We start from the raw sequence: 27855 nt of genomic DNA on the forward strand, positions 1-27855 counted from the left end.
AATCTTATTCCCCTGGGGACACTTTTGAGAGTACGGAGGGACAGTGTCACAGCTATATATAAATGGAGCCCGTTCCAAGAATAGCAGAGTACTCTGTCACCCCTTCCTTTGGAGACTGATTTATTTCCCAGTGATTGTTAGTCTACAAGAACATGTGTCTTTTCTTATTGGACAAGCATCTATTCAAAGTTTTCTCATATGAGGCTGGAGGATGTGACTTGCTATGCACAAGGCCTGGGTTTGATCCCTTACCCTGGAAGAAAAGAAAAAGGAAAGGAGAGGAAAAAGAACAGAAGTGATTGTAGTACTGGATGTGCCGCTCTGAATGTACAGAAAGAAAGTCGCTGAAATAGACATTGTGAATAGACCCCACACAGCATGTGTGCATGGAGCTGTTAGCAGAGAAGGAAGGAATCCTAAGATAATGAAGGCTTGCCTCTCATTGTACAGACACATGGGAGCTAGGGTTGGAAGCCAGGCAGCCCAGCTCCGGGTGCAGCCTTAGCCACTGTCCTCCCAGCCCGTGTCCTTGGGCTGAGGCTTTGGAGCCGCAGTGACAGTCTTAGGGTTATGGGTTCAGAGAAGCGTGTTGGGAAGGTTTTGCCGGCAGTGCAGAGGCCTTCGTTAGGGGCAAGCAGGCCGTGTGGAGGCTGTGGGAATCTGCAGCATGTGACCTCATGGGGGTCACTGATGGAGCGAAGCGGGGCAGTGACTTAGCAGCGTGAGGAACTGTTGTCTGGTTGTTTTCAGCAACCTTTGGAGCTCTGGCCTCCACTCTCGTGATCAGGCCCTTCCATCAGCCTCCGGCCCTTTCTTTATCAGCCCCACAACACCAGCTGCCCCAGGGCCCTGTTTTCCTGAGCTGCTTTCTCGTCCCAGAAGGAGAATGGACAGAATAGCAAAGGTAAATCATCTTGATTACAGCTTTCATGAGAACAGCTGCCAGCTCAACTTCTAAGCTGTGAGAAGAAACAGAGATGGAGAAAATGTGTGGACTTGGCAAATGAGGGCTTCCAAATTCTAAATATTTACAGAGTCCTTGTGATCCTGCTCCGTCAGTTCGTGAGGCCCACTCTTTAAGGATGGCTAGTGTGTCGCCATGTCCAGCATGTTAGATAAGTAAGGAATGGAGGAAGGGAAACAACCGAGTCACAGGCTGGTGGGGAAGGACCTGCGTTGGCTCAGGAGGAGCACACAGCCAGCATGGGGAGGGAAATTATTTTAATTGCTCAGCTTTCACCTCCAGTCAGATGCAGTACCAGTTTTAGACAGCATTTCCATTTTTTAAAAAACATTCAAAGTAATTCCAGTCTTGAGTGTTTACATGAAATGGTATTTTTTTTCCATGGGCAATAATTTTTACCGGAGCATTTCATCTTTCAGGAAGGTGAGAAAAACTGGTTAATATAGCCTCAGTGGCTTTAGTTGCAATGCTATGCCTTGGTCTTGTCTTAGATACTGTGTTTTGGAAATGCCTTCAGTTGTTGGGAAGTGTTTGTGATGAGCTTCACGCTCCTCAGGAAGGCAGGGTCCTCAGCTCCCCGAAGATAGAGTTTCCCACGTGGGAACTTGGTCCATGAGACAGCAGCACTGCCCTGTCCAAGAAGAGCAATGTCACAGGATTGAGAGTCCTGCCCTGGCTTTCTTGTGCTTTGTTTAAGAGAGTTAACCTCTTAAAAAGATTTTTATTTTATGTATATAGGTGTTTTGTCTCCACATAAGTCTATGTACCACATGTGTGCCTGTTTCCCTCAGGTGCCAGAAGAGGGCACCAGTTCCTCTGGAACGGGAATTACAGATGGCTTGTGAGCGACAGGCGGGTGCTGGGAATCAAACCTAGGCCCTCTGGATAAGCAGCCAGTGTTCCAGCTTGTGAGCCAGAGCTCCAGCACCAGCATATTTTTTTAAAGGAAGTATTAGTAAATTATTTAATTCAGCTTACCAGGGAGGGCAAGTGAGTGATCATTTAGCTGTGACGCACATGGAGAGTCTGGTAGCATGAGGCAAGAAGGTTTTGAATGTTTGGTTTTGTCCTTGGTTTCCTCATGTGTTAGCCATCTTCCCATCATCACAACGAAATCAATATTGGAGGCAGTTCACTTACAAATAAAAAGTGTTGATTTAGTTCTCAGTTCTGGGGGCTACAGTTCCAGATTAGGCAGCCTGGTTGCTTTGGGTCTCTGGTGAGGGCCCCTGATGTTAACAGTAAGTGACGTGGTAGAACACTCCACTTACATCATGAACCAGGAAGCAAAGAGAAGAGGGTTGGTCCTTCCTAAGGTTCCTGTGCCTCCCCAGTAGCACCACCCTGGGGACTAAGCCTCCAACACATGGCTGTACGGGAGACCCTCATCCAGACTGTTGGATTGTACCCCAAAAGCTAAGGACCATCTCACCATGAAGACACATCATTTCATCGCCGAGAGCACCCAAAAGCTTACTTGTTCTAGCATTGCTCAGGAGCCCAATACGAGAGATTCATCTAAGATTCAAGGCAAACCCAGCTCTGAGCTCTGTAGAAGACACAAAGTTACAAACTTACACAGTTGCAGAATGCAGGCAGGATACAGGTTCCTAACCCAAAAGGAAAGGACAGGAACATAAAACACAGCAAAACACCTGAAGCAAGAGCCACGCCCAGCAGAGCGAACTTGAAATCCTACAGCTCCTAAGTCCAGCAGCAGGGCAGTTTGGTGGGATGTGGACTCCTCAGCCTTGCCTCCACCTGTGGCTCTGCTGGTGGCGGCCCGCATGGCCACTCTCAAGCTGGCTGCGCACCCTGCCTGCAGCTTCCGGAGTGGGTCTTGCACGTTGCTGGCACCCTTCTCCTGTGGCTTCAGTGTCACTGCTGGAGCTTTGTAATGTATCCCCTCACTGGGAGTTGCTTGCAGGGACTCCAACCCCAGCACACTGCTTAGCCTCCTGGGCTTGCCTTTGAAATCTCAACCGAAGCTGCAATGACTGTAACTCTTGCATACTGCCTGTAAAAGCTTCCTGTGGATGACATTGGATTCTGCTGTCAGAATAAAACATTCCTGACCCCTTAGAACTTGCATTTCAGTCATCCGAATGCCTTGCTGGCTGACTGCAGAAATCACAAGGCCACCTTGAGTGGATAGGGCATCCATAGGTTTGGTTTGGTTTTGACAGTCTTGAACGTAGCACAGGCCGGGCTCCTGTTGCTCTTTTCTGGAAAGTCTTTGAAACCAATTTATATTTCTGAGTCTGTGGTAGCCTCGCAGATTTCTGCAGTGTCCTCCAGGCCTGTTTCCGGTTTTCTTGGTACAGAGGGCTTGATACACTTAACCTGAGTTTAGATAAAGGGCCAGACACATTAAGCTTCTCTTTATTCGAGCTAATTTCTTTACCAGCTAAGATAAGTCTTGGCCATATGTCACTGCATCTTTTCCTGGCCGACCTTTTGCTCTTGATTCTCATTGAGGATTTGGTTAAAAATAGCAATGCCCATGCCATGGCCTGAGTGCCCTGCTGCCTTGAAGTCTTTGCCAAGTAAGCCACCTTTCAGACTGGCTCTCTGACATGATGTACAGAGGACAGCCTTTTCTCCAATCCCTAGAAGAACTCTCTTTTCCTTCTGGAAGCACACAGCATGGTCTTATTGTTGTCTGTGATTGTGTTTGCATGGCTCACCCATTAAACTTGGTAAACTCCAACTCTGTGATAGCATTTGAGGATCCTCTAGCTTCCTCCTCCAGACTCTTCTACCCCCCCCCCCCACACTCGTCACCAGGTATGGTGTAGTCAGCAGCCCTGCATCTAAGTGCCAGTTTCTCTTGCATATCCCAAGCCCAGTGGTTCCAGATGTGTGACTGGTTCTGCCTGAGTGCTCCCACACTCAAGGCTCAGAGTGGGCAGGTTTGGCTGAACCTGCATGGAGGAGCAGGAATAGAGATGTGTCTTCTTCACAGGGCCAGCCTAGAATGTATGTCAGTCACTAGTAGGCTGCTGCATAGCTGGTACACAGCCCAGGAGCATCCTGGGAGCGCCGCAGCACCCGAGGTTCTCTGCCCACTGCAAGGGTCGGCGGGAATTCTGACTGTGTCGTCACTGCTGCCTGGCCTCAGTGAGCCAGGGCCAGTCCTTGGCTTGTTTTTTGTTTGGTTTGGTTTTGCTTTTTGTTTTTGAAGACAGAGTTGCTCTGTGTGTTCCTGGCTGTCCTGGAACTCGCTCTGTAGCCCAGGCTGGTCTTGAACTCAGATCTACCTTCTCTGCCTCCCGCGTGCTGGGATTAAAGGCTCATGCACTGCCGTACCCAGCAGCAGTTGATATCCTCAAACGTGGTCGAGCATTTGGCTCTTGCCCTGCTGCTCCTGCAAGTGCACCTTCAGCCCACAGTTCGGGTGCTGCCACCGTGTGGGGGTCACATTTTCATTAGCTACCCATGTGACAGTGGGCATCTAGGCTTGTTCATTCTTCTGTTACTGTGAATGCAGTATCAGTAAACCAGATATGTAGGTATTTTTGTGGAGGGGCAAAGAGTCCTTAGGGTATATGCCCAGGAGTGGTATAGCTTGCTCATGTGAACTTTGCAGGGAACCTCTGTCCTGCTTTCCATAATTGCTGCCCAAGTTCACATTCCCACCAATAGTGAATAAGAGTTCTTCCCCATAGCCTTGCCAGTATTTGCTGTCAGAAATCTTATTTATTACTGCCACCATTTATGTGGTGTTGTGAAGTTTCGTGGCAGAAGGCTTGGCAGCCTCAGAGAAGAGCACAGTCACTTGGTTTCTGGGTTTGCTGCCATGCCTGTCCTTGTGTTTGGCTTCAATGTAGACTGTCTTCCTAGAAATGCTGCAGCAGCTCCACCAGCAGCTGGTGGAGGCCGAGCGCCGGTCCATGACCTACCTCAAGCGGTACAATAAGATCCAGGCCGACTACCACAACCTCATCGGAGTCACAGCCGAGCTGGTGGATTCTCTAGAGGCGACAGTCAGTGGCAAGATGGTAAGGAACTCCCTTTGTGTATGTCTGAGAAAGTGTGTGGGGCCTGGGCGGCACTGCATTTCAGAAAGCCAGCGTGCCGCAGTGTGCCGCGGTGTGCCGCAGTGTGCCGCAGTGTGCCGCGGTGTGCCGGCACTTGCAGGGTTTTACCTGTGTTCTGAACACATGCTCTTCCTTGCTTTCAGTTTCTGTCGTATTTTTCTTCAATGTTATTACGGGCCCAGTGTAGTGGCACCCACTTTAATCACAGCATTGGGAGGCAGAAGGAGACACAACTCTGTGAGTTTGAGACCAGCCTGGTCTACATAACAGGTTGCAGGTTAGCCAAGGCCCTGTCTAAACAGAAAGAAGAAAGAAAGAAGGGAGGGAGGGATGGGGGGGCAGAGAGAGAGAGAAACCCCAAAACTAAGATGAATAGAGTTCAGAGAAGTATCTGGATACTGAGTCAGCATAGGAAGATCCATTGTTTTACTGTCGTCCCCTGGCAGGGCACTGTTCTGTATACCAATTTTGTTGTTGTAGTTACCTGGTGACTTATGGTACATGGCTAGTGTTAAGGATAAGGTAAAGGGGACTGGAGAGGTAGCTCAGAGGTTAAGGACCCAAGTTTGACTCTAACGTCACTCTTGGAGGATATGAACTGTGGTCAGCCATGAATACACACATAGAAACGCAAATAACACAGAAAGACTAAAAGAAAAAATCCATGCCTCCCTTTTGTCTTCTGTTCTATTAAAAAATAAGTGTCCCCATTCTGGGTGTACCTCTAGCAGCCAGGAGGATGAAAGATGAGCCCATAGCTCCTGCTACTGACTTTGCAAGCTGAGACTTGAGCAGACATCAAGACAGAGATGCCAAGGGACCTCAGGTATCAAAGTGGGGCTAAGGAGGTGGCTCATTGATTAAGAACACTTGTGCTAGGCAGGACAGTGCACACCTTTAATACAGCACTTGGGAGGTAAAGGCAGGCGGATCTCCTTGTGTTTGAGGCCAGCCTGGAATACATAGTTCTAGGATAGCCTGGGCTGTGCAGAAAGACCTTGTCTCAAAAACCAAACATGCCCAGCAGTGGTGACACACGCCTTCAATCCTAGCACTCAGGAAGCAGAGGCTGGCGGATCTCTGAGTTCGAGGCCATCCTGGTCTACAGAGCGAGTTCCAGGACAGCCAGAGCTACACAGAGAAACCCTGAGGAAGAACACTTGTTCTTGTATTGGACTAGGGCTCAGTTCCCCTGAACCCACATAGCAGCTTCCAAGAGTGGTCTGGTGCCTTCTTTTGGTCTCCTTGGGGACCAGGCATGTATGCAGTGCCCTTACATGTAGACAAAACATATAAAATACATAAATCTTTTTTAAAAAGATGGGCAAAGCATGAAGGATGCATTTTTTTTTTTTAAATTTTAATTTAGATTGTGTACAGGTGTTTTCCTGCATGTGTGTTTATTCACCATGTGCATACCTGGTGCCCACGGAGGCAAGAAGAGAGGCATCTGATCCTGTAGAACCAGAGTTACAGGCACTTGTGAGCGCCCTGATGTGGATCCTGGGTACTGAACTCAGATCCTCTAGGAGAGAGCAGCAAATGCTCTTAACTACCAAGCCATCTCTGCAGCCCCACAGCTTGTCTAGAAAGATGTGCTAAAGACAAACAATTTAAACAATGCAGAGGACCCCACCACGCTTTTATCTCCTTTTTGACATACATATATACATATACAAATATATGTGTGTGTATATTTTTGTGAGGATGTTTGGATCCCCTGGAGCTAGATTACAGACTGTTGTAAACTGCCATGTGAGTGCTGGGAATCGAACCCTGGTCCTATGGAACAGTAGCCAATGCTTTTAACCACTGAGCCATCTCTCCTACCTCTGTAGTCAGTTACTTTTATCTCTTAGGTCAGTGTGTTAATTCTTCCCCAGACGTCTTAGGTTGTGGTGGTTACTTTTAATTGTCCACTTGACACAATCTACAGCCACCTGAGAAGAAAGTCTCTGTGAGGAATTGTCTGGATCAGCTTGGCCTATAGGCATGTCTGTGGAAGATTATCGTGATTTAAGTTAATTGATTGGAAGATCCAGCCCACAGTGGGCAGCACTATTTCCTAGATCTGGATTCTGAACTGCGTAAGAATGGAGAAATCAAGCTAAGTAGTAAGCATGCAGCATGCATTCTCTCTGCCCTTGACTGGATGTAACCGGATGCTTCAAGTTTCTATTAGTGACTGTACCCTGGAGCAGTGTGCTAAAGTAAACCCATTTCCCCTTATGTTACTTTTTGTAAGTGTCTTAGTTAGGGTTTTTATTGCTGTGAAGAGATACCATGACTATGGCAACTATTACAAAGGAAACATTTAATTGAGGTGGCTCACTTACAGTTTCAGAGGTTCAGTCCATTATCATCATGGTGGGGAGCATGGCAGCATGCAGGCAGATGTGATGCTGGAGGAGTAGCTGAGAATCCTACATCCTGCAGGCAACAGGAAGTTGACTGAGACACTGGATGGTATCCTAAGCATAGGAAACCTCAAAGCCCTCCCCAACAATGACACACTTTCTCCAACAAGGCCACACCCACATCAACAAAGCCACACCTCCTAATAGTGCCACTCCCTGAGATTATGGGGCCAATTACATCCAAACTACCACAGTAAGGTATTTTTGTCCCAGCAGCAGAAGCTAGAACAGGATAAAATGTAAGATACTCTCTCTAGCGTGGCTCTTTCATCAGCTCGCCTACAGGAAATGCTGAGAGCTAGCAGGCCTTAAGGCCCTGTGGCCAGGTGGCATGCCTTTCACCTGATGGCCTTTCCTTCTTGCAGATCACCCCCGAGTACCTGCAGAGCGTCTGCGTCCGCCTCTTCAGCAACCAGATGCGGCAGAGCCTGGCACACAGTGTGGACTTCACAAGGCCTGGGACGGTGAGGCGCCATGAAAGAAAGGGTGTCCTAGGTTTGTCCCCCCATACTTAAGGCGAACTTACTAAAGAGAATGAAAGCCTGTGAGAAAATGACATTCAAGAGACTCTGAAGCACTTGTCTTTGGTGGTCTAGAAACTTCTAGAAGGAAAACAAAGCTGTTTTTGAGAAGGATGCAGTTGAGGATCAGCCCTTGGGGTGAGCAAGGAGAGATGCTGTTGTGATCTGTCAGGGCAGCTGCTCCTGGGCACTGAGGCCTGGGAGTCAGGAGGAACAAGCAGAAACTGCTTTGTCCTTTAAAGAACTCTTAGGGCTTGTCAGTAAAGTGCAAACATGAGGACCTGCGTCTGATCCCTGGAGCCCGGAGCACTGTTGACACCCAGTGCTGGGCAGGCAGAGGCAGGCAGGTCCCTGAGGCTCGCTGCCCAGGCCGTCTAGCCTGCCAGGTGAGCCTGAGGACAGTGAGAGGCCCTGTCTCAAAGAAAGGTAGATAGTGCCTGAGGATTACCTACCAAGTTCGTTCTCGGACCTCCACACGTACATGCTCACAGACATGAATGTACTTCCACATGCTTAAACACGTGTAAGAGAGCTGGAGGGGAAAGACTGAATGCTTTAAGACAAGATTGTTTTTAACTTTTTATTCAAATAACAAGGAGCATGGGGGTCTTTCTTGACCAGCATTTATCTGCTCCCTCGTGTGTGTCTGTGTGATTCCAGTGTGTGTGTTCCTGCCCTCTCCCATGTGTCTCCATGCACACATGAACATGTGCAAACACAAAAGGTTTACCAAACATTTGTACATATTTGTCAGGCTGGTATATATTTACTTTTGCTTTGCCTTGTTTTGTTGAGACAAGATCTCGTGTAGACCAGGCCAGCATTGAACTTGCTGTCTTGATTAAATTCTGATCCTCCTGTCTCTAACTCCCACGTTCTGGGATTACAGGCATGGTAGACCACACCTGACTATAGTGTGCATTTCTTTTCTTTCTCTTTTAGAGATTTATTTTGATACTTTTAATTATGTGCAGCATGTCTGCATGTGGCTATGTGCATATGATTGCATACAGGCCAGAGGCATTGGATCCCCATAGCTTTTCAGCGCTGGGAACCGAACTTGGGTCCTCTGGAAAAGCAACAAGTGCTCTTAACTGCTGAGCCATCTCTCCAGTCTTGTGTGTATCTCTGTCTTGACTGTGTCAGTCTCTTTGTGATCCCAGCACTAAAGAGGCTGAAGCAGGAAGGATTATAGCAAAACTGAGCTCAGCTTGGATTATACAGGGAGTGCGAGAGGGGCATGGGCTGGAGAGGGAGACTGTCTCAAACCCAACAGTTACCCAGTAAGTTTAACGTCCGTCTGCCTTTCTGTCTGGCTACCTATAGCTGTTTTATCTAATCTGTCCATTGCCATTCATCAGTGGAGCCAGTACTGCCCTGCATAGCCACCCGACTCAGTGGCCTGGGGGCAGTGTTGCGTGAGTCATCTGGACTCTAGCTCCTTTGATCTGGACTGTTTCCCTGGTCTTCTCTTTGGCTTTCATTGTGTTGACACTTGAGGGAACTATAGTCCCCTATAGAAAAGCAGACTATGGCTGGACTGGGCTGGGCGTGATGGCTGGGTGGTGGCGCAGCCGTTAGTCTTAGCACTTGGGAGGCAGAGATAGGTAGATCTCTTGTGAGTTCAAGGCCACCTGCTCTACAAAGTGAGTTCCAGGACAGCCGGAGCTGTTACGTTGAGAAACCTTGTCTCAAGGCCCCCTCCCCCAATCCCACAAAGAAAGCAGAGAAGACTATATTCTTCTTGTGTTTTGGGGTTGCCTTGCGATTGGGCTCAGGTCTTGCATCCCATGCTGAATGTTCCCAGGGGAATGGCATACTCTTCTAGGACAGCACACCTGGAAATGCACACTGGAGTCAGGACTTCCTAACCCTGGAAGACCACCAGTGTCCCCAAGGACATCCTCAAAGTTCAGGAGCCACCTGCATCCTGGAGCTCAGGCCTGCCTGTTGCCTGGTCAGAGGTTGGGTGGGCAAGTCCAGGTCTGGGCAGAGTCCCTGGTGATCCGCAGTACCCTGTGGGCAATGCAACTTTAAATAGGATTCACACATAAACAGAGGCCACCTTTAGTATTAAAAACAAAATTACCGCCTCCCTCACACTCAAGTAGGTTTAAAGTGGCTTATTGAAAGCTAGAGAAGATAAATATGAAAAGAAAATAGAGACTAAAATAGATTATGGATGAAAGAAAAGAAAGAGTAAGCCAGGTAAAGGCCAGGGTGAAGAAAGGTCTGAGCAGTCATGCCATGCTCACTGAACCTCGGAGCTGCTGGCCCCAGGGTGGCCCTGAGCTCTCCAGCAGCCCATGTCACAGGAGATGCAGCTTCATGGCTTGTACACCGCTGCAGCCAGGGACAGTTAGGAAACTTCCTAAATCACATTCTGTGTCCAAAACACCATGATGCATGCTATTTGCATGGGCCAGGAGCACAGCCAAAAACCGATCCTGTGAGTACCCCCCCCCCAACACACACACACCTGAGTAAACTCTTAGGTGCTTTTAAGTTCTCTGTATGCACTTTAAAATTAAAATTAAAAAATTAATGAAAATTTCCAAGTATTCATACTTTATAATTTAAAAGCAAGTTCAATTTGTTTTTTTTTTTTAATTTTACTTTATGTGTATGTTTGCCTGAATATATGTTTGTATAGTGTGTACATGCTAAATCCATTTTTTTACTTTTATTTATTATTATTAATTGATTTATTTGGGGGGAGTTTTCTGAGATAGGGTCTCTTTTCATAGCCCTGGCTGTCTTGGGACTCACCATGTGGCCTTGAACTCACAAAGATCCACCAGCCTCTGCCTCCTGAGTGCTGGGATTAAAGGCATACACTACCATTCCTGTTTAAACCCACTTTTTAAATTTATTTATTTATTTACCACCCTCCCCCCCAAGACAGGGTTTCCCTGTGTAGCCCCAGCTGTCCTGGAACTTGCTCTGTAGACCAAGCTTTTTTCTCCATCATTTTATATGTATGAATGTTTTGCCTACATGAATTTCTGCACGCCATGTGGATACAATACCCACAGAGACTAGACAAGGGTGACAGTTCCTGGGACTGGAGTCACAGACAGTTGTAAGCTGCCATATGGGTGCTGGGAATCAAATCCAGGTCTTCTGGAAGAGAAAGAAGCTGGTCCTCTTTAACAGCCGAGCCGTCTCTCCAGCCCCCAAATTCATTTTTAAAAAGCCCGATAGTCACACCACTGCTGCCAGCAGTTACCCCAGTACTGAGGCATAAGGCTGGTTGCCCGTATGTTCCCCATAGGAGGGGTGTGGCCCAAGGTTGCAGGTCAGTTATGCTTATGTGTTTACTCAAGTCCTGAAGAGCTGTCCCCAGAGCTGCTGGCCATGCTGGCCACTAGTACACAGGGACAGCGACTGGGCTGTGAAGTCTGTGCCTTAGGACATAAGTCTCAGGGAAATTTAGTGTGTGGAAGTCTTAGGAGCTGGCTGTTTCACCTGCAGGATAAAGGGCTTCAAACCAGGCAATTAGCCAGCCACCTAAAACCTGCTAGTGTATGTGAACTTCACTGTTGCTAGAGTTTTCCTGCCTGGCCACAGTCAGGACAAATCTTCGTCACCCGACAGTCCCACAGCCGCTCAGACCCAACCAAGTAAACACAGAGACTTATATTGCTTATATGGCTGTGGCAGGCTTCTTGCTAACTGTTCTTATATCTTAAATTAATCCATTTCCATAAATCTATACCTTACCACGTGGCTCGTGGCTTACCGCAGTCTTCACAAGCTGCTTGTCATGGTGGTGGCTGGCAGTGACTCCCTCTGTCTTCCTGTTTTCTCTGTTCTCCTCTCTGTTAGTCCCGCCTATACTTCCTGTCTAGCCACTGGCCAATCAGTGTTTTATTTATTGGCCAATCAGAGCACATACAGACCATCCCACAGCAATTTACTGCAATGGTTTCCAGTCTAAACTTCTTCACACACCCCCTTCTTGTAGAGGTAACTGTCTTATTAAATAATAAGAAACACAGAGCCAAATGAGAGTTAAAAGCCCAAGAGGTCAGAGCAGTAGCTGAGAGCTGAGACTTAAAACCGCCTTCTTCCTGCCACTGCCGTCCTTCCCCTCAGCAAGAGACCTACTTCCTGTGTGTCTGTCTTTTTATTGACTTTCTGTTCTGCCTTCTCATTGGTTGTAAACCCAACACATGACCTCCTCGTCACTGCCTGTCTACACAGACCTCCAGGTCTTCTATAGTTGGTATTGAGATTAAAGGCGTGTGTCTCTATGCTGGCTGTATCCTTGAACACACAGAGATCTGCCTAGCTCTGCCTGTCATGTGATCAGGATTAAAGGTGTGCGCCACCACCACCCGGCTTCTGCTATGGCTTGCTATTAGCTCTGACCCCCAGGCAACTTTATTAACATACAAATAAAGTCACATTTCAGCACAAATAAAATATCACCATACCTTCTGAACTGGAAAACAGGACAGAAGAACTGATCAGAGGGTTTGTAAAGATCACCATCAACACTGACAGAGCTTCTGCTGGAGAGTGTGAGCATCATTTGTGGAGAGATCTGAGTCCGGGAATCATAGCCGTTCTGAATAGCCTACCAAACCGGGACTGCTGCCCTTACCACAGAGCCAACAGACACATGGGGACAGCATAGGTGAGCAAGAGCTGGCCTTACCACAGAGCTGCCACACGGGGGCAGCATACACAAGCGGAGCTGGCCTTGCTTTCCCTGGCCTTACCACAGAGCTGCCACACGGGGGCAGCATACACAAGCGGAGCTGGCCTTGCTTTCCCTGGCAGGCTCTGCAGTCAGCAAGAATGGGTGGGCAGGTGATACACAGCCAGGTGTGCCATGTCACACAAACCCAGTAAGTCATCCCTCTACCCAGAAAAAAAGAAGGGCCGTGCTGACAGAGGCCTCACAGACTTCAGGAGAGGACGGGGCTCTCGTGCCTTGCCTCATTCCCAGACCACTGTGTCCATCCAGATGCTGCTTTGTCAGAGCTGGCTGGAAGATCCAGTTGTTCCCAGAGGATGGGTGCTGATGAGATTCTGGTGTTTTGAGGTAGAGAATTGTAGATGTCGTGTAACACTGAATCTGTGTGACTGACCTAACCCCAGTTTTCCTCATCTTTGTCTTCCTAGGGCCAGAACTGGGGTAGTTAAAATCACGTAGTGTTATCAGCCGCTTAGTAGAAAGAAGTCCGAGTTCTCCCCTGGGCACAGGAGATAAAACAGTTTTCTAAGATTCTGGAAGGACACCCATGCTGCAATGACATTTTCACATCAGCCAACAGCAGCCCCTGAGTACTGTGGGGATCAGTCTCACTGTGCTGACATTAAAAGCGTGTGCCACCCTGCCTGGCCTATAATCTTTGTACACTGGCAAAAACTTGTAACTGCATTTCCTAGACTGTATCCCCATTGTTTTAAAAAATATTTTATTATTGCTATCTTAATAATACGTATATGCGCGTGAATACGGCGCCCAGAAGAAGGGCATTGGCTCCCCTGGAACTGGAATTGTAGGAGATTGTAAGCCACCCAACATCAGTGCTGGGATTGAACTCAGATCCTCTGTCAGAGCAAGTGCTCCTAAGCTCTGAATCTCTCTCTGGTCCCTGTGTCCCCATTGTTACGGAATGTCTGCCTAGTGCTCACACACCTGCAGTTAGAGGGCGCCTGCTGAGGAGTCAGCTCAGCCACTGGGGTTAGGGCTACAGGAACATTCAGCTTGAAAACAGCAATTTCACAGTGTATTCATGGTAGACCACAAAACCTTTCTCTTCAGTTCAGCCATCTCCCATAGCTTACCTGATGCCTCGGGTAAATGCACCTCCTCCAGACCTTTAAAAAAGGTGTACTTGTGCTGTTCTGCACCTCATCCTTTAGCTTATCAGTACCTTTGTGTATGTGTTTTATTGTTTTGAGACAGGGTTCCAGGCTAGCCTGGAACTCACAGTCCTGCTTCACCCTTCCCATCATTGTGGTGCCATGCAAGCACCACCTTGTCCAGCCTAACTACACTGTTTTTCTTTTTTGATTTTTGTTTGTTTTTTGAGACAGGGTTTCTCTGTGTAGCCTTGGCTGTCCTGGAACTCGCTATGTAGACCAGACTGGCTTCAAACTCTCAGATCCACCTGCCTCTGCCCCCCCCCCCCCGAGTGCTGGGATTAAAAGCGTGTGCCACCTCCGCCTGACTGCCTAACTACATTTTTGAGAGAATTCTCTGCTCTTGTTAGCCTGCTTTTTAGTTCCCATTGGTTTTCTGCCCCTCCCCGCCCCCCTCCCACCCCAGTTGGCAGAGTTTTCCTGTCTTGATCGCCTGCTCCCTGTCCCGGAAGCTGCTTCTAAATTACCATATAGAGACTTGATATTGTTTATACATGCTCAGCCAATAGCTCAGGCTTGTTACTAGCTAACTCTTACACTTAAATTAACCCACATTTCTATTTATGCTTTGTCACGTGGCTCATGGCTTGTTACATCATTTTTTTACATGTCCTGCTTGCTCAGCAGCTGGCTGGCATCTCCCCTGACTCTGTCCTCCTTCTTCCCATCATCCTCAGTTTTGCTTTCCTGCCTGACTTTCTGCCCAGCTATTGGCCTGTCAGCTTTTTATTAACCAATGAGAATAATACATATCCATAGTGCAGGAAAAGATTGTTCCATGGCACCCCCTCCCCACATAATACATTTCTCCACTGCTGCAGTAAAGCCAGGTCAAGCCGAACTGAAAAAGTATTACAACAGGTTTATTTGAGTAAAGCAACTCCCAGGCGGGTTCTCCAGTCCCAGAGATGGAGGCCAAGGCTGGAGAATCCACGCCCAAACTAAAGCAGGGAGGTTGTATGGGTTGTAGACAAGGGGTGATGATGTGTCTGCCACAAGCTGGGTTGTGCCCAGCTGTTGTCAAAAGCTGAATGCTTTAGTTGGGGACTTAGGCAGCTGGCAGCTTCAGGGGAGGACGCTGCCTTAGCCACCAAGAATACCAAACTGGGCTTTTTGGCACCTTCCCTTTGTTTGGAGACTCTCTGACTGGGCAGGATTTGGAGAGAGAGACAGGAATGGGGCTTTCCTGATCATGCTGGGGTGAGCTGGAGGTTCCAGCTGGACCTCTACACCTTGTAGAGGTATAGTTATTGTTCAATTTTTTATTTGTTTGTTTGGTTGTTTGGTTAGTTGGTTGGTTTTTTGGAGACGAGGTTTCTCTATGTAGTCTTGCTGCTGTCCTGGAATTGCTCTGTAGACCAGGCTGGCCTCATACTCAGAGATCTGCCTGCCTCTGCCTCCTGAGTGCTGAGACTAAACACATGCGTCACCACCCCCGGCACTTTGTAGGCTTTGGTTGAATACAGTGGTCTCTGGTGTGGAGAGGACCGTCCAGCTTCTGGCTGCTTGAAGCTGCAGCTACATTTGTGTGTGGTGCTGTGGCTCTGAGAGCGCATGGCCCATGGCCCATCCTTCCCTTCTCTGCCGCTGCCCTCCAGAGACGTGAACGTAGAGGTACTAGAGGACGCTGGGGGACACGGTGGGGGGGGCGTGGGGGTATGCTTGGGGACAGCCTTTTCCACCCCATGCCACAGGTCTCCCTTCATAGGAGTGTGCAAGAGTCCGCTGACCAAGAGCCTAGTCAACTCTCAAGTTGAATTGCAAGCCATATCCCGCCTAAGTGACTCCCAAGGCCCAGTCCTGTCCTCCAGGGCTTGTGAGTTTGTGAGAAGTTCTCACTGAAATGAATCTTTGTTTGGACAAACAGCACAACTGGGAACTAGCCCTCCCTTTCCCCCACATCTCCAGATAAGGATGTATTGGAAATAAGACTTAAAATACCTCCATGATAGCAGTAAATCCACAGAAGACCTAGAAAACGGGAGCAGTGGAGGGGAACTGCATTCACGCTGTCCTTTGTTTCAGTGAAACGCTGCAGGGTTGTGGGGCCGTCTCTCAGGGTGGACTGGACAGTTGTTGAGGAGCAGGGCCACACATGGCTCTTCTTCATGTTGTGTAACCCTTGCTCTGGCTGAAGCTCAGCATCTCCAGCCCTCCTCACCTCCTGGTGCCTTCCCTAGGTCTTCCAAGGCTTCCTGCAGCTGGCCATGTGGCCACTCTACTTCAGACTCAGTGACTCAGCAAGAGAGTCACCTGCTGAGATCCCACCCCTTGCTGCTCACACACGGACGTGTGCTCTGGACGCCCCTCCCCCATCTGTAACTTGAATCAGCTGGTAGAACCATTATTGGCTGTTAGCTCTGACCTTCCTTCCCTAGCTCCAGACATAGGCTTCCAGACTCCTTCCACGGACGTTTTGTGTGCCTACCATCCACTCCACCCTGTTGCGGAGAATGACATTCCAGAAAGCACCTGGATGTCACCCAGGGCTTGGTCCTCCCCTTCACCCATGTGCCCTGGTCATCGGGACCGGCAGAGCGGCCCTTCGCTGCTGTGTTAGTTGCTTGGAGTTGTTGAGACTGTCCCTAGTTTTCTCCTGGCTCTGAGCCAGGGCCTCCCCAGTGTCATGCTGGTCACTCAGCTTTCTGGGTGTGTCTGTAGGATTCAGGTGTCTCAGCAGTAGCAGTCACCTTACCCCTTTGTTCGATGACTGTCTTCAGGGCAAAGTGATTCTCTTTCTGTGTCGCCCCCACCCTGTCCCATCCCCACCTGAGACAGGGTTTCTCTGTGTAGCTTTGGAGTCTGTCCTGGAACTCACTCTGTAACCCAGGCTGGCCTCGAACTCACAGAGATCTTCCTGGCTCTGCCTACCAAGTGCTGGGACTAAAGGCGTGTGCCACCACCGCCCAGCTGTGGTTCTCTTTCTGTACACACTCTTCAGGTTACACAGTCCCCAAGGATGCTCCTGTGTGAGGGAGCACACAGCTGAGGCCTTGTGTGCCCCCCTGTGATCTGAGCCTCTCTGGAAGTTTCCTCAGGAGGGTCCACAGTCCTTGTTCATGTGCAGTTTAGCATCGCTGCTGAGGCGTGGCGGAGACAAACCGGCCCGGCCTGAAGGCTCTGGCGGCCCCTTCTGTCTTCTAGGTGCCCCCTTTCCTACTCCTAGCTGAGCCGAGCACCTCTTCTTTCTAGCCTCTCTTTTTCTTTTCTTTTCGTTTTGGTTTTTCCACACAGGGTTTCTCTGTGTAGCTTTGGAGCCTTTCCTGGAGCTCACTTGGTAGCCCAGGCTGGCCTCGAACTCACAGAGATCCACCTGCCTCTGCCTCCCGAGTGTTGGAATTACAGGCGTGTGCCACCACCGCCCAGCTCTTCCAGCCTTTCTTGTGCTCACATTTTTCAAAACCATGTTTGCAGACTAAACCTGGCCCAGAACGAAGAACCTTTGATTTAGGAAGCATGCTGCCATGTGAGATTCCTGGCGCACTGTTGTGCAAGGCCCTGGTAGAGGGCCGCTCTCCCTCCTGAGCTGCCCCTAGGAGAACTGTCCTTGATGTCACACCTGAACTGAGCCCTCCAGAGACACTTCACAGCCTGGCCCCACAGGTCCTCAGGTTGTTCCCCTCAGTTGTCTCAGGCCTGCAGCTGGTCCCCACCTCCTGGACACTAGGCCTTAGGCCACAGCTACTGGGAAGGCAGGGCTCGGGGGCTTCCTGTGTCTGAGGAAAGAGGAAGGTGTCCCATTTTCACCTTGGCTTGTGTACACCTTTGTCTCCACATCTGAGAATCCCAGGAGCTTTCACTGACCGGATTCAGTAATTGACACCTTGGTTCATGGCTTGCTCTGCTGTGTCCTCTCTCTGTTCCAGCATTCCTTCAGGGCTTCTTCGGGTGGACTCCACCAACTAGCTGTTCAGGGAGCTTGGGAACACTGTCTGCCATCTGAGTCTCACCCTCGGCTCTGGTGGCCCTTTTCCTGTCTCAGGATGAGTCCTAGAAATCAAATAGCACCCTCTAGGACAGAGTCGGGCCTCTGTAACAAGGACGTCTTTTCTGGGGCTTGCTCCTTCAGCATTAGGAATCTGCTGTTGAGCCAGGCAGTTGGCACACACCTTTAGTCCCAGTACTTGGGAGGCAGAGGAAGGTGGATCTTTGAGTTCAAGGCCAACCTGGTCTACATAATGAGTTCTAGGACAGCCAGGTCTACATCGAACCCTGTCTCAAAAAGCAAGCAAAACAAACAAAACTCCACTTGCCTCAGTAGAGGGCTTAGTTGTGACGGTGATAGATTTTCTCCTGCTGGGACTGTCCCCTGCCAGCTGGTGGGCTCTGCATGTCCCCCACACACTGCAGTGCCCACAGCCCTGGGACAGTGACTCAAATGCAGGCAGCAGGAGCTGTGCTCATAACTGCCTTGAGAGCCTGCAGCGGACACCGTAGAGATCCAGTGCATGACCTGGGTCGCTCAGCGCAAGTTCAGAAAGCCTCCTTGGTGTTTGTGTGTGATGACTAAGACTTCTGGGGCTGGGATATGGCTCAGCCGTAGAATGCCTAGCATGAGTGAAGCCTTGGGTTCAATCACCAGCACCAAACCAGGAGTGGTGGCTCATACCCACAGTCCCAGCATTCAGGAGGACCAGAAGTTCAAGGTCATTCTCAGTTAAATAGTGACTTGGAAGCCAGCCTGGCTTACATGAGGTCTTGTCTCAAAACCTACAGGAAGGAAAGAAGTAGAGCTTCTTTGAAGTCCCCATACCTTGAGAGGGCCACCCCCAGGTGTCAGTGTAGAGGCCAGCCTTGAGTTGTTTGTTACACTGAGCACCCCCAGTGGAGGAGGGTCTTGGCGCAGGCCGGTGGGGAAGAAGAAACTATGCTGACGTGTTCCAGCCTCACTGGGGTCCTCACCCACAGTGTTGCCCTCACTGGCTTTCTAGGTGGGTACTGCCTGTGTCTCGTGGATGGAATGTCAAGTCTGGAGTCATTTAGCTCGCATCAGAAGAGATTTGACTGGTGTATGCCCAGCTGGTAGTTAGCAGACAGTGAGATGGTTAACAAGCTCGTGAGGCCGTGACGCTAGGTGTGGCTCAGTTGGTAGAGTACATGCTTAGCTTGCATGAAGCCTTGGGTTCCATTCCACACACCATGGAAAACCAGGGAGAGTGGTGGATACCTGAAGTCCTAATACCCCAGGATGTGAGGCAGGAGGATCAAAGGTTTGAAGTCATTCTTGTTTATGTAGCAAGTTTGAGTCTAGCCTGGGCTACATGAGACTCGGTTTAAAAACAACCCAGAAAATCATGTAAGTCCTTGTATACAACAGAGGACCAACAACCAACAGCATCTGCAGACACCAGCCCCTGTTCTCTAAGGGCAGACTCACCCGTGGGAACCGCTGGGGAGGGACGCGCTCCACACCCGGTGCAGAGGTTGGGGAGCGCTTAGTTGTACCAGAGGAAGCTTCAGGAGGTAAGGGCAAAGGGCTGTGCTGGGGTCCTTCTCACTGGGCACATAGTCACAGCTGCGTGGGAAAGGGAGGGGAAAGGATGTGGAGGGTGGGGAGGTGTAGCCAGGGAAAGGTAGGAGGCGCAAAAGTGACTGGTGAGGTAGAAGACCTCTTACAGGGAGTGGTGAGTTTCACTGGGGAGCTAGGAATGGCTGTTTTTAGTGATTCTTAGAGATTTGTGTTTGGTGTGTGTGTGTTAACATTTAGCAGCTCCATGTCCTCACTTGACCCAGCCGATTTTCTCCCTCCTGTCCTGCTGTTTTTAATGTGTGAGATGATATTAGGTGAGTAGATGAACTCAGACTTGTTTCTGAACGACTTAGTAAGCTAATGATAGGAAAAGGTAATTTATTTGGTCAAGACAGCCAAGGATTAAAATATGAAAACTTCTGGGACAATAGAGTAGCCTGCTTGCCTAGTGCTTGCAAGGCTCTGGGTTCAGACCCCCCAGCACCACAAAAACTGTGAACACATACATAGTCATGAGGCATTTAGAAGTGAGGCTTGGCCAGGCGGTGATGGCATACACCCTTAATTCCAGTGCTTGGAGGCATCTCTGAGTTCTAGGCCAGCCTGGTCTACAAAATGAGTTCTAGAACAGCCAAGGCTACACAGAGAAACCCTGTCTCTGAGGAAAAGGAAAGAAAAGGAAGGAAGGAAAGAGAGAGATAAAGAAAGAAAAAGAAGAGGTAGAGAGGGGTGGGAGGCTTGATGTCTACAAGGTGGGATCTGTGGTCTGTAAACTTGGCAGAGGGAAGCAGTCAGAACCAGGGTCCTTGGCAAGACCACTTCTTTAGTATCAGCAGGGGCTCTGGAGTAACTCTTTTTTGTTGTTGTTGTTTGTTTGTTTATTTATTTAATGCCGAATGCTGTTTATTAAAGGAGGGAAGAGGTCTTAAATACAGGCTTACAGCACAATGGGAGAACCCCAAAGGGCAGAAGTTTGCTACCGATGTTTTACAATCTTGCCTCTAAGCTATTAACACCCTTTACTCAGGATACACAGACAAGGAACTTCCCTTAAGCATTCAGGAGGGTGGAACCTGGCAGGGAATTAGCATAGGGAGGATATCAAGGTCAAGGTCAGCAAGCAAGGCAATACTTACCCAAAACGGGGGCCAGGGCCATACAGGTCCCCCTTTTACTAAAAAATGAGCTTCTGACTTAGGTTGCGTGGAATGTCAGCAGGTCACCTTACCCGTCATGGAGACACCTGCCCAGGCCACACAGGCGCTCTGTCTTAGGTTGGTGAGTGCCCCCCAGGCATTACCCGTCTCTGAATACTCATTATTATACCGGCTCAATCGTGTGTGAGCTGCATGGTTAATTGCTGCCAAAGATCTCAAAGTGGCACTGGGCTTGCAATCTGTGTGTTCGACACAGAAAAGACCAACAGAGGTCCTATCTCACCCATAGCCAGTAGGCTAAAGGCAACTGAGCCATTCCCTTCCTTAACAAGCCTTACTGCAAATTGGAGTCCTTGTAAGATGGTATCCCAAAAGCAAATGGAACTTGAGTTTATAGATTTATAATTTTCAAAGCCAATCGAAATGTGTATAACTACTGAATTAAATTTATGCCCAATAGAATGAAAGACTAACTGTGGTAGCTACTTTTGCTGCCAGGGTCTCTGGAGTAACTCTTGGGAGTCAGTCCTCATTCATTCGTCAAGTGCTGACTGGTGTCTCTGGATGCCCAGTGTTGGGAGTGAATGACATATTTTCAAAAGCTCCTAAGGAGATAGAGTCCCGCTGTGTCCCTCACTGGCTTCAGGAACTGATGACATTTGATAGACTTGGTTCCTTTCTTTCCTCTGTTTAGTTTTTCTCTCTCAGGTCTGCTTTATTCCACCCTCTTCTTTTCTTCCTTTTTCTTTGCAAACTGAGGGTGCTAGGCAAACGCTCTGCCTATCCTCTTCTCTCCAAGTCCTTTGAAGCCAGTTCCAAACACTGCCTTACCAATAAATAAATAACATCTACAGATTAAAAATAAACAACACAAATAAATAGAATCAACAGGAATCCCCAACACCAGTTCAGTCTATACTCAGATTTCTTAATGTCACAATTTTATTTTACCTTTGGTTTGTGTTGTCATACACGTACCTCAGGTTCCATTTCTTTATTCTCTTTATTCTCATATTAAATACTGCATTGCACAATAAATAAAATAAATTCCCAGCTGCCACATGGGTGCTGGGAATTGAACTTGGGTCCTCTGAAAGAGCAGTCAGTGCTCCTAATCACTAAGGCATCTCTCCAGCCCCCGTAAATTTTTTCTGTTTTCTTTTTCTAAGACAGGGTTTCTCTGTGTAGTCCTGGCTGTCCTGGAACTCCCTCTGTAGGCCAGGCTGACCTTGGGGGACACAGCTGCACCAAACACTTTGCAGATGGCTGCTTATGTGCTATTGGATGGGGCTGGGGTTAATGCATTGCGTCAGTGTTGAACACAGTCTCTCTGCTCCTGCCCTCCCCTCAGGCCTCAACCATGTTACGAGCCTCTTTGGTACCTGAGTAAGTAATCATTCTTAGGAGTTTTTATTAATTGTATTCTAAAATTTTATTTGCTTTTTATTTTATGTGTATGAGGGCTTTGCCTGTATGTATGTCTGTACATCACCTGCATGCCTGGTGCCTGCAGAGGCCAGAAGATGGCATTGTATACCCTGGACATGATTGTGAGCCACCATGTGGGTGCTGGGAACCAAGCACAGGTCCTCTGGAAGAGCAGCCAGTGCTCTTAATTACAGAGCCATCTCTCCAGCTCCGTATTCCTATCTATATGTGAAACTGGAATTCAAGATAGTTTAACTAAACGTTCAACCACATGTTGATATGAAAGAAAATGCCAATGATCATAAATAATGCTAAACTAGAATTATCTTTTAATATTGATTCTTGTAAGAGAACATTAAATAGCAAAAATCTGTTGCCTTATTCCTATGGTGTTCTTAGAAATGAGTTCTATTCTCCTGCCTCAGCCTCCAGGTTCTGAAATTAGAAGTATTAGCCACAACACCCAGTTTGTTATATTAATTTTGAGGATGTAAATTGACGATTACAAAACTTCTTTTTAAAAATTCTCTTTTGAAGATATAGTTATTTATGTGTATGTGCGTTCTAGCTTACCTGTGTACACCACATGCATACAGTGTTTTCAGAGGCCTGAACAGAGTATTGGGTCCCCTGAAATCGGAGTTACAGATGATTGTGAGCTGCCATGTTGGTGCTGGGAATAGAACCTGGGTCCTCTGCAAGAGCAGCAAGTGCCCTTAACTGCTGAGCCATCTCTCCAGCCCCCCAAGACATGTCAGTGTTAGTATTTTACACAAGCCCTGAGCAGTTAGAAAGCCAAAAGGTCGGCCTGGGTGTGGGGAGTTAAACTTGAGTGACAAGCCTGTGATCACTGCACTGGGAGGCTGCGGTGGGAGGGTGAGCCCGGGCCACACAGGGGGACCCTGTTTGAACACTAAAACAAAACAAAACCTAGTATGCAATTTCTTCTTATTGTAGAAAATTAGCATGCCATTGAAATCTAAGAAGAAATAAATTTAGACTACATAAAATCCATCCCTCAGCAGGGGTGAGCTGGCTGAGCTGGGTGGGGGCCTGGGCACTAGGCTCCCAGGGGAAGGCTCTGTCTCTTTTGGGAACCCACAGTTGGGGTGGTGTTTGGGCCGCTGTTGGTTGCTTGAGTCTAAGTAGAGATCTTGATGCTCGGCAGATGGAATGACATGCCCCTTTGCCCTTTTCCTTCTCTTTGAACTTGCGATGCTGAGCAGGAAGTTGAAGGATGTCCCATTACTGCCCTCCCTGGATTATGAGAAACTGAAGAAGGATTTGATCTGGGGCAGTGACCGCTTGAAAGCCTTCTTGTTGCAGGCTCTGCGCTGGGTAGGTACATTCCCCTTGAAGTTAATAACAAAAACCAGAGAGAAAACTCCAGCACTGCTTTTCTTGGCTGGCTACCTGGTAACTTGGGTGGTATCTCATAATCCCTTTGCTAAGAATCCTTTCCTGCTGCCTGCCACCAAGACCTGAGGTTAAAAGCCTCTCCAGCCAGGTGTGGGAGCACAGGCCTTTACCCCTAGCTTGCAGAAGGCAGAGGTAGGTGTCGTTCCGTAAGTTCAGGGCCAGCCTGGTCTGCACAACAGGATCCAGACCAGACCAGGGCTATATAGTGAGGCTCCACCCCTACCCACAGCAGGCAAACCAGCTCTGAGTTAGGTCTCGGCCGTATTCTTGAGCACTCTGTACTGGTGTCCGTTACTGTTGCTTCAGTGTGATAAGGCAGCTGCCCCTGCCATTCAGCCCTGCCTGGTCAGGTGCTACATTCAGCTTGGGGCCTGCATGTTAGTTAGAGCATGTAGCCAAACCCAGTCACAACTCCAGAGACCCCTGGGTACAAGTACTGACCAGTTCACCACCCTGGATAGGCCTCATCAGGATTCCCATTCCTCAGTAGTTAGGTTGATCAGTTGCAGCCAGTGGTTGGTTTTTAAGTGTTCCAGACCCCTCTACATTCTCAGAAATTATTGCAGACCCCAAAGAGTTTTGTTTGTATGGATTTTATCTAATGTGTAAATAAATTAAAACAGAAAACTGGAGAATGTATCATTCCCTGTAAAATTAACAAATGACCGGTTAACACAAATAACAGTAACTAGTTTCCAAACAACAAACGAAGTGAATGAAGAGTGGCGTCCTTGTTCAGCCGTCTCCGTGGTTTGCCTTTGAGGAGGACCCCAGGGTCTTCAGAACCCGCTTTTATGTTAGACTTGCCAGTATCACACTTCCACAGCCTCTGAGAAAGTGATCAAGAACGGCAGAACCCATCTCAGTGTCACTGGGAAAATAGTCATGTCCCTTCTGAGTCCACGAAAGAGTTTTGGGATGCCCAGAGTTCTCTGAACTACACTTTGAGAATCACTGGCCAGAGCCTTTCACTAAACGATCCATTCTGACTCACCCTAGAGGAGTGTCAATCTCCCGTGTGGATCCCCGTATTTCGGGGTACACTGCTTCAGAATTCTTTGAGCAAGTTCACCATCTCTGAGTGGAAACGGTCCTCCTGGTCCGTAGCATCTGGTGGTGCATCTGGACTGGGCCTCAATGGGAACTATGAGGAACACTTGGGGCCCAAGGGGAGAACCCTGTAGGGCCTGCTGACCAGGGTGGGTGGGCAGCCTGCGTGGTCACCAGGGCTGCCCACCCTGGTTTGCTTGTGTCTTCTCGTGTTACCACACTCACCCTGGTTGCCTGAGTTTGCCACCCAGCGATGGCTCAGTCTGTCCACTCCCTGGGCCTCTTGCTGGGACAGGGCCTCCCTTTCTACAGAAAACAGGTACTTTGACAGATAATCAGGAAGGCATGCGGCTGCTCAATGGCTTTGCCTGTGTTCTTCTCCAGTGCCCAGCCAGCCTCTTGGCTCCACAAGAATTCCCCCATGTGACACTCTTGGCACCGTCCTTTAGCAGTCCCCACATAGTGGTGATCAGGCCAGCTAGCAGCGTGCCCTCCCTCTGAAGGCCTTTCCTTCCTCCTGTCTGCTGTGTCTGTTGACTCTGGCTTGGCCTTGGTCCATGCTGCAGACCAGGATGTTCTGAACACACCACGCTTGTCCTCAGACAGAAGCAGATTCTGAGCCTCAGGGTATTTATTTAAGACTTTTTTTCCCTGAAAAGCAATTTGCTCGTGCCACACACACAACTTTCTCCCGTCCTAACAAAGCTGCACACAGCAGCCATGTGCACCTGCACACCACACAAACTTCTTCTTCCCCTGTGGGTAGCACACAAATTCATATGGCACCGTATCAGATTTAATGGCTTCCCAAATTCTAACCAGCTAGCCAGCCTCTCTCTCTCCCATCTGCCTCCCCACCTCCATTGCCCATTGGTCCTTTTGGATCGGGTCACTGAGAGTCTTCTAGAGGTAGCCTGGGCCCCACTTTCTGACTGGACCACTCCCCCACCCCCCCCCCGCCCTTCCACACACACTCACCTCCCTGCTGCTTGACCGTCCGCCCGCCCTGCAGGGCCTAGCTCTGGCCTCTGTAGGAGTTTGCTACTTGGGTTTTTCTTTGCAGCGCTTGACCACGTCCCACCCTGGAGAGCAGAGGGAGACAGTCCTGCAAGCCTATGTCAGCAATGACCTCTTGGATTGTCACAGCCACAACCAGGTCGGTAAGAGGTGGCCAGGGCCTTCCGCGGTAGGGAAGGACCGTAGCAGACATGAGGCTTTGCTTTCTGTGGACACTGTCGGTGTGCTGGCCTTGCAGTGTGAGCTTATCAGCTGCTCGAGGTCTGTGTTCGCCTCTTGATCTGCTCTTCAATTCTGGAGAGTTCCGAACCGGCCGGTGGCTTGGAGGCGCCACAGCTCCCTTCTGCTAGTCTTCCCGCCCTCTTCGCTCCTCCCACTTGAGCTGTGCTCCGTTTTCCAAGTCAGTGGGTCGCAATGGTGTTTTTTGTCTCAGTGCCACAGTCTCTGAAGCCATTGAAGAATGTAGTTCCTTCAAGTCCGTTGTTACTTGTTTTATTGATTGTTTTGTGTTGGTGGTGGGGTTTGTGTTAGGTTTTTTTTTTGTTTTGTTTTGTTTTTTTAAGATAGAGTTTCTCTGTTTAGTCCTTGCTGTCTTGGAACTCACTCTGTAGACCAGGCTGGCCTTGAACTCAGAGATCCGCCTGCCTCTGCCTCCCAAGTGCTGGGATTAAAGATGTATGTTACCACTGCCCCACAGAGTCTTTTTTTTTTTTAAAGATTTTTTTTTAAATACCTTATTGTATGGGCATTTTACACCTGCATGTACGTATGTGCATCACATGTATGCACTGCCCATGGAGGCCAGAAGGCAGTGTCGGATCGCCTGGAACCAGTTCAGTTGTGAACCCCCAGTGGGTGCTGGGAATTGAACCCTGTCCTCTGGAAGAACACCTCGTCAGTGCTCTTAACTGCTGAGCCATTTCTCCAACCCCTGTGTTAGAGTCTTACATAGTCCAGGCTGCCTTCAAATTTACTATGTGGGCTGAAGATGACCTTGAACTTGTGAACTTCCTGCCTCTACAACCTCCCGAAGCCTGGGATTATAGGCTTGTGCCCATGGCTAATGTACACAGTGTGGGCATTGAATTTAGGGCTTCGTGCATACTAGAAAGCGCTCTACCAACAACTCATCCCCAGCCTTGTTTTGTTTCTAAGAAGGAATGACCTTGAGTTCTCTAAAGGTACTGGGCAGTTTGCAGGGTAGGAAGACTCCTTGGTAATGCAGATGCTGGGCCACCATGATTTCAAAATGGATTGGGCTCTTGAACTGGTTGTCTAGTTATTTCTCCCTTAATGGTTCTCAAAGTTTAGTGTGTAGCGTCATCAACCTGAAGGAACTTATTTCACACTGTACACACCCAACAGTTCTAGCTCTTCAGCATTATGTGTGCATCTGAAGAGCACACTTCCTTAATTCAAGGACTGTTGTCTTTCCAGATTCATAGTTCCACTTATTATCCACAAGGATGAATATAGAGAATATTTGAAAATTTTGAAGTTGTTTTTCCATCACCCAGGTTAAGAAACAGAAACTTGGGCTGGAGAGATGGCTCAGCCATTAAAGGCCAGGCTCAGAATATAAAGAAATAGAAACTTCCAGTACTTTAGAAACTTCTAGGTTGCATCCCCTTTCCTTTCTTTTATAAAGGAATAGCTATCAAACCAATCTTGGGATGAAGGAAGCAAAGGTCTACATAGTGAATCCAGGATAGCTAGGGCTACATAGACCCTGTCTAAAGAGAAAGAAGGGAAGGAATGGAAGGAAGGAAGGAAGGAAGGAAGGAAGGAAGGAAGGAAGGAAGGAAGGAAGGAAGGAAGAGATGCCACTATCTCAACTTTTAAAAATTACAGTATAATACCGTGTTAGTTAGGGTTTCTATTGCTGTGAAGAGACACCATGAACACTGCAACTCTTATAAGGGAAAACATTTAATGGGATGGTTTACAGTTTCAGAGGTTTAGTCCATTATCATCATGGCAGGACATGGTGGCATGCAGGCAGACCTGGTGTTAGAGAAGGAGCTGAAGAAGGAGCTGAGGGTTCTACATTTTGATCCACAGGCAATAGGAAGTGAACTGTGTACCACACTGAGCATAGCTTGAGCATGGTAGACCTCAAAGCCCATCCCCACAGTGACACACTTCCTCCAACAGAGCCACACCTACTCCAGCAAGGCCAAACTTCCTAATAGTGCTACTCCCTTTGGAGGCTATTTTCTTTCAATTCATCACATTCTACTCCCTGGCCCCCAAAGGCTTATAGCCATATCATAATGCAAAAATACATTCAGTCCTACTTCAAAAGTCCCCATAGTCTAATACAGTTTCAAACTTTTTTTAAAAAATCTAAAGTTCAGAGTTTCTTCTGAGATTCATGCAATTTCTTTTTTTTTTTTATGTTTTTTTTTTTTTTTTTTTTAAGATTTATTTATTTATTATGTATACAGAAGAGGGCGCCAAATCTGATTACAGATGGTTATGAGCCACCATGT

The 27855-nt window shown here is 48.4% G+C and overlaps 1 protein-coding gene across 5 annotated transcripts in view; it reads left to right on the forward strand.

The window, feature by feature from the left end:
* Positions 1-27855, forward strand: part of Armc9 (armadillo repeat containing 9) — a 136744-nt gene that overhangs the window by 17872 nt on the left and 91017 nt on the right. For all 5 annotated transcript variants that reach the window (XM_028876222.2, XM_037210043.1, XM_028876225.2 and 2 more), the window contains exons 7-12: positions 880-904; positions 4808-4965; positions 7787-7885; positions 21801-21835; positions 23104-23215; positions 25410-25502. In XM_028876222.2, coding sequence (XP_028732055.1) covers positions 880-904; positions 4808-4965; positions 7787-7885; positions 21801-21835; positions 23104-23215; positions 25410-25502 — 522 coding nt within the window. The remainder of the gene's footprint in view (positions 1-879; positions 905-4807; positions 4966-7786; positions 7886-21800; positions 21836-23103; positions 23216-25409; positions 25503-27855) is intronic.

The sequence above is a fragment of the Peromyscus leucopus genome, chromosome 13 (genome assembly GCF_004664715.2).
Source record: "Peromyscus leucopus breed LL Stock chromosome 13, UCI_PerLeu_2.1, whole genome shotgun sequence".
NCBI lineage: Eukaryota > Metazoa > Chordata > Mammalia > Rodentia > Cricetidae > Peromyscus > Peromyscus leucopus.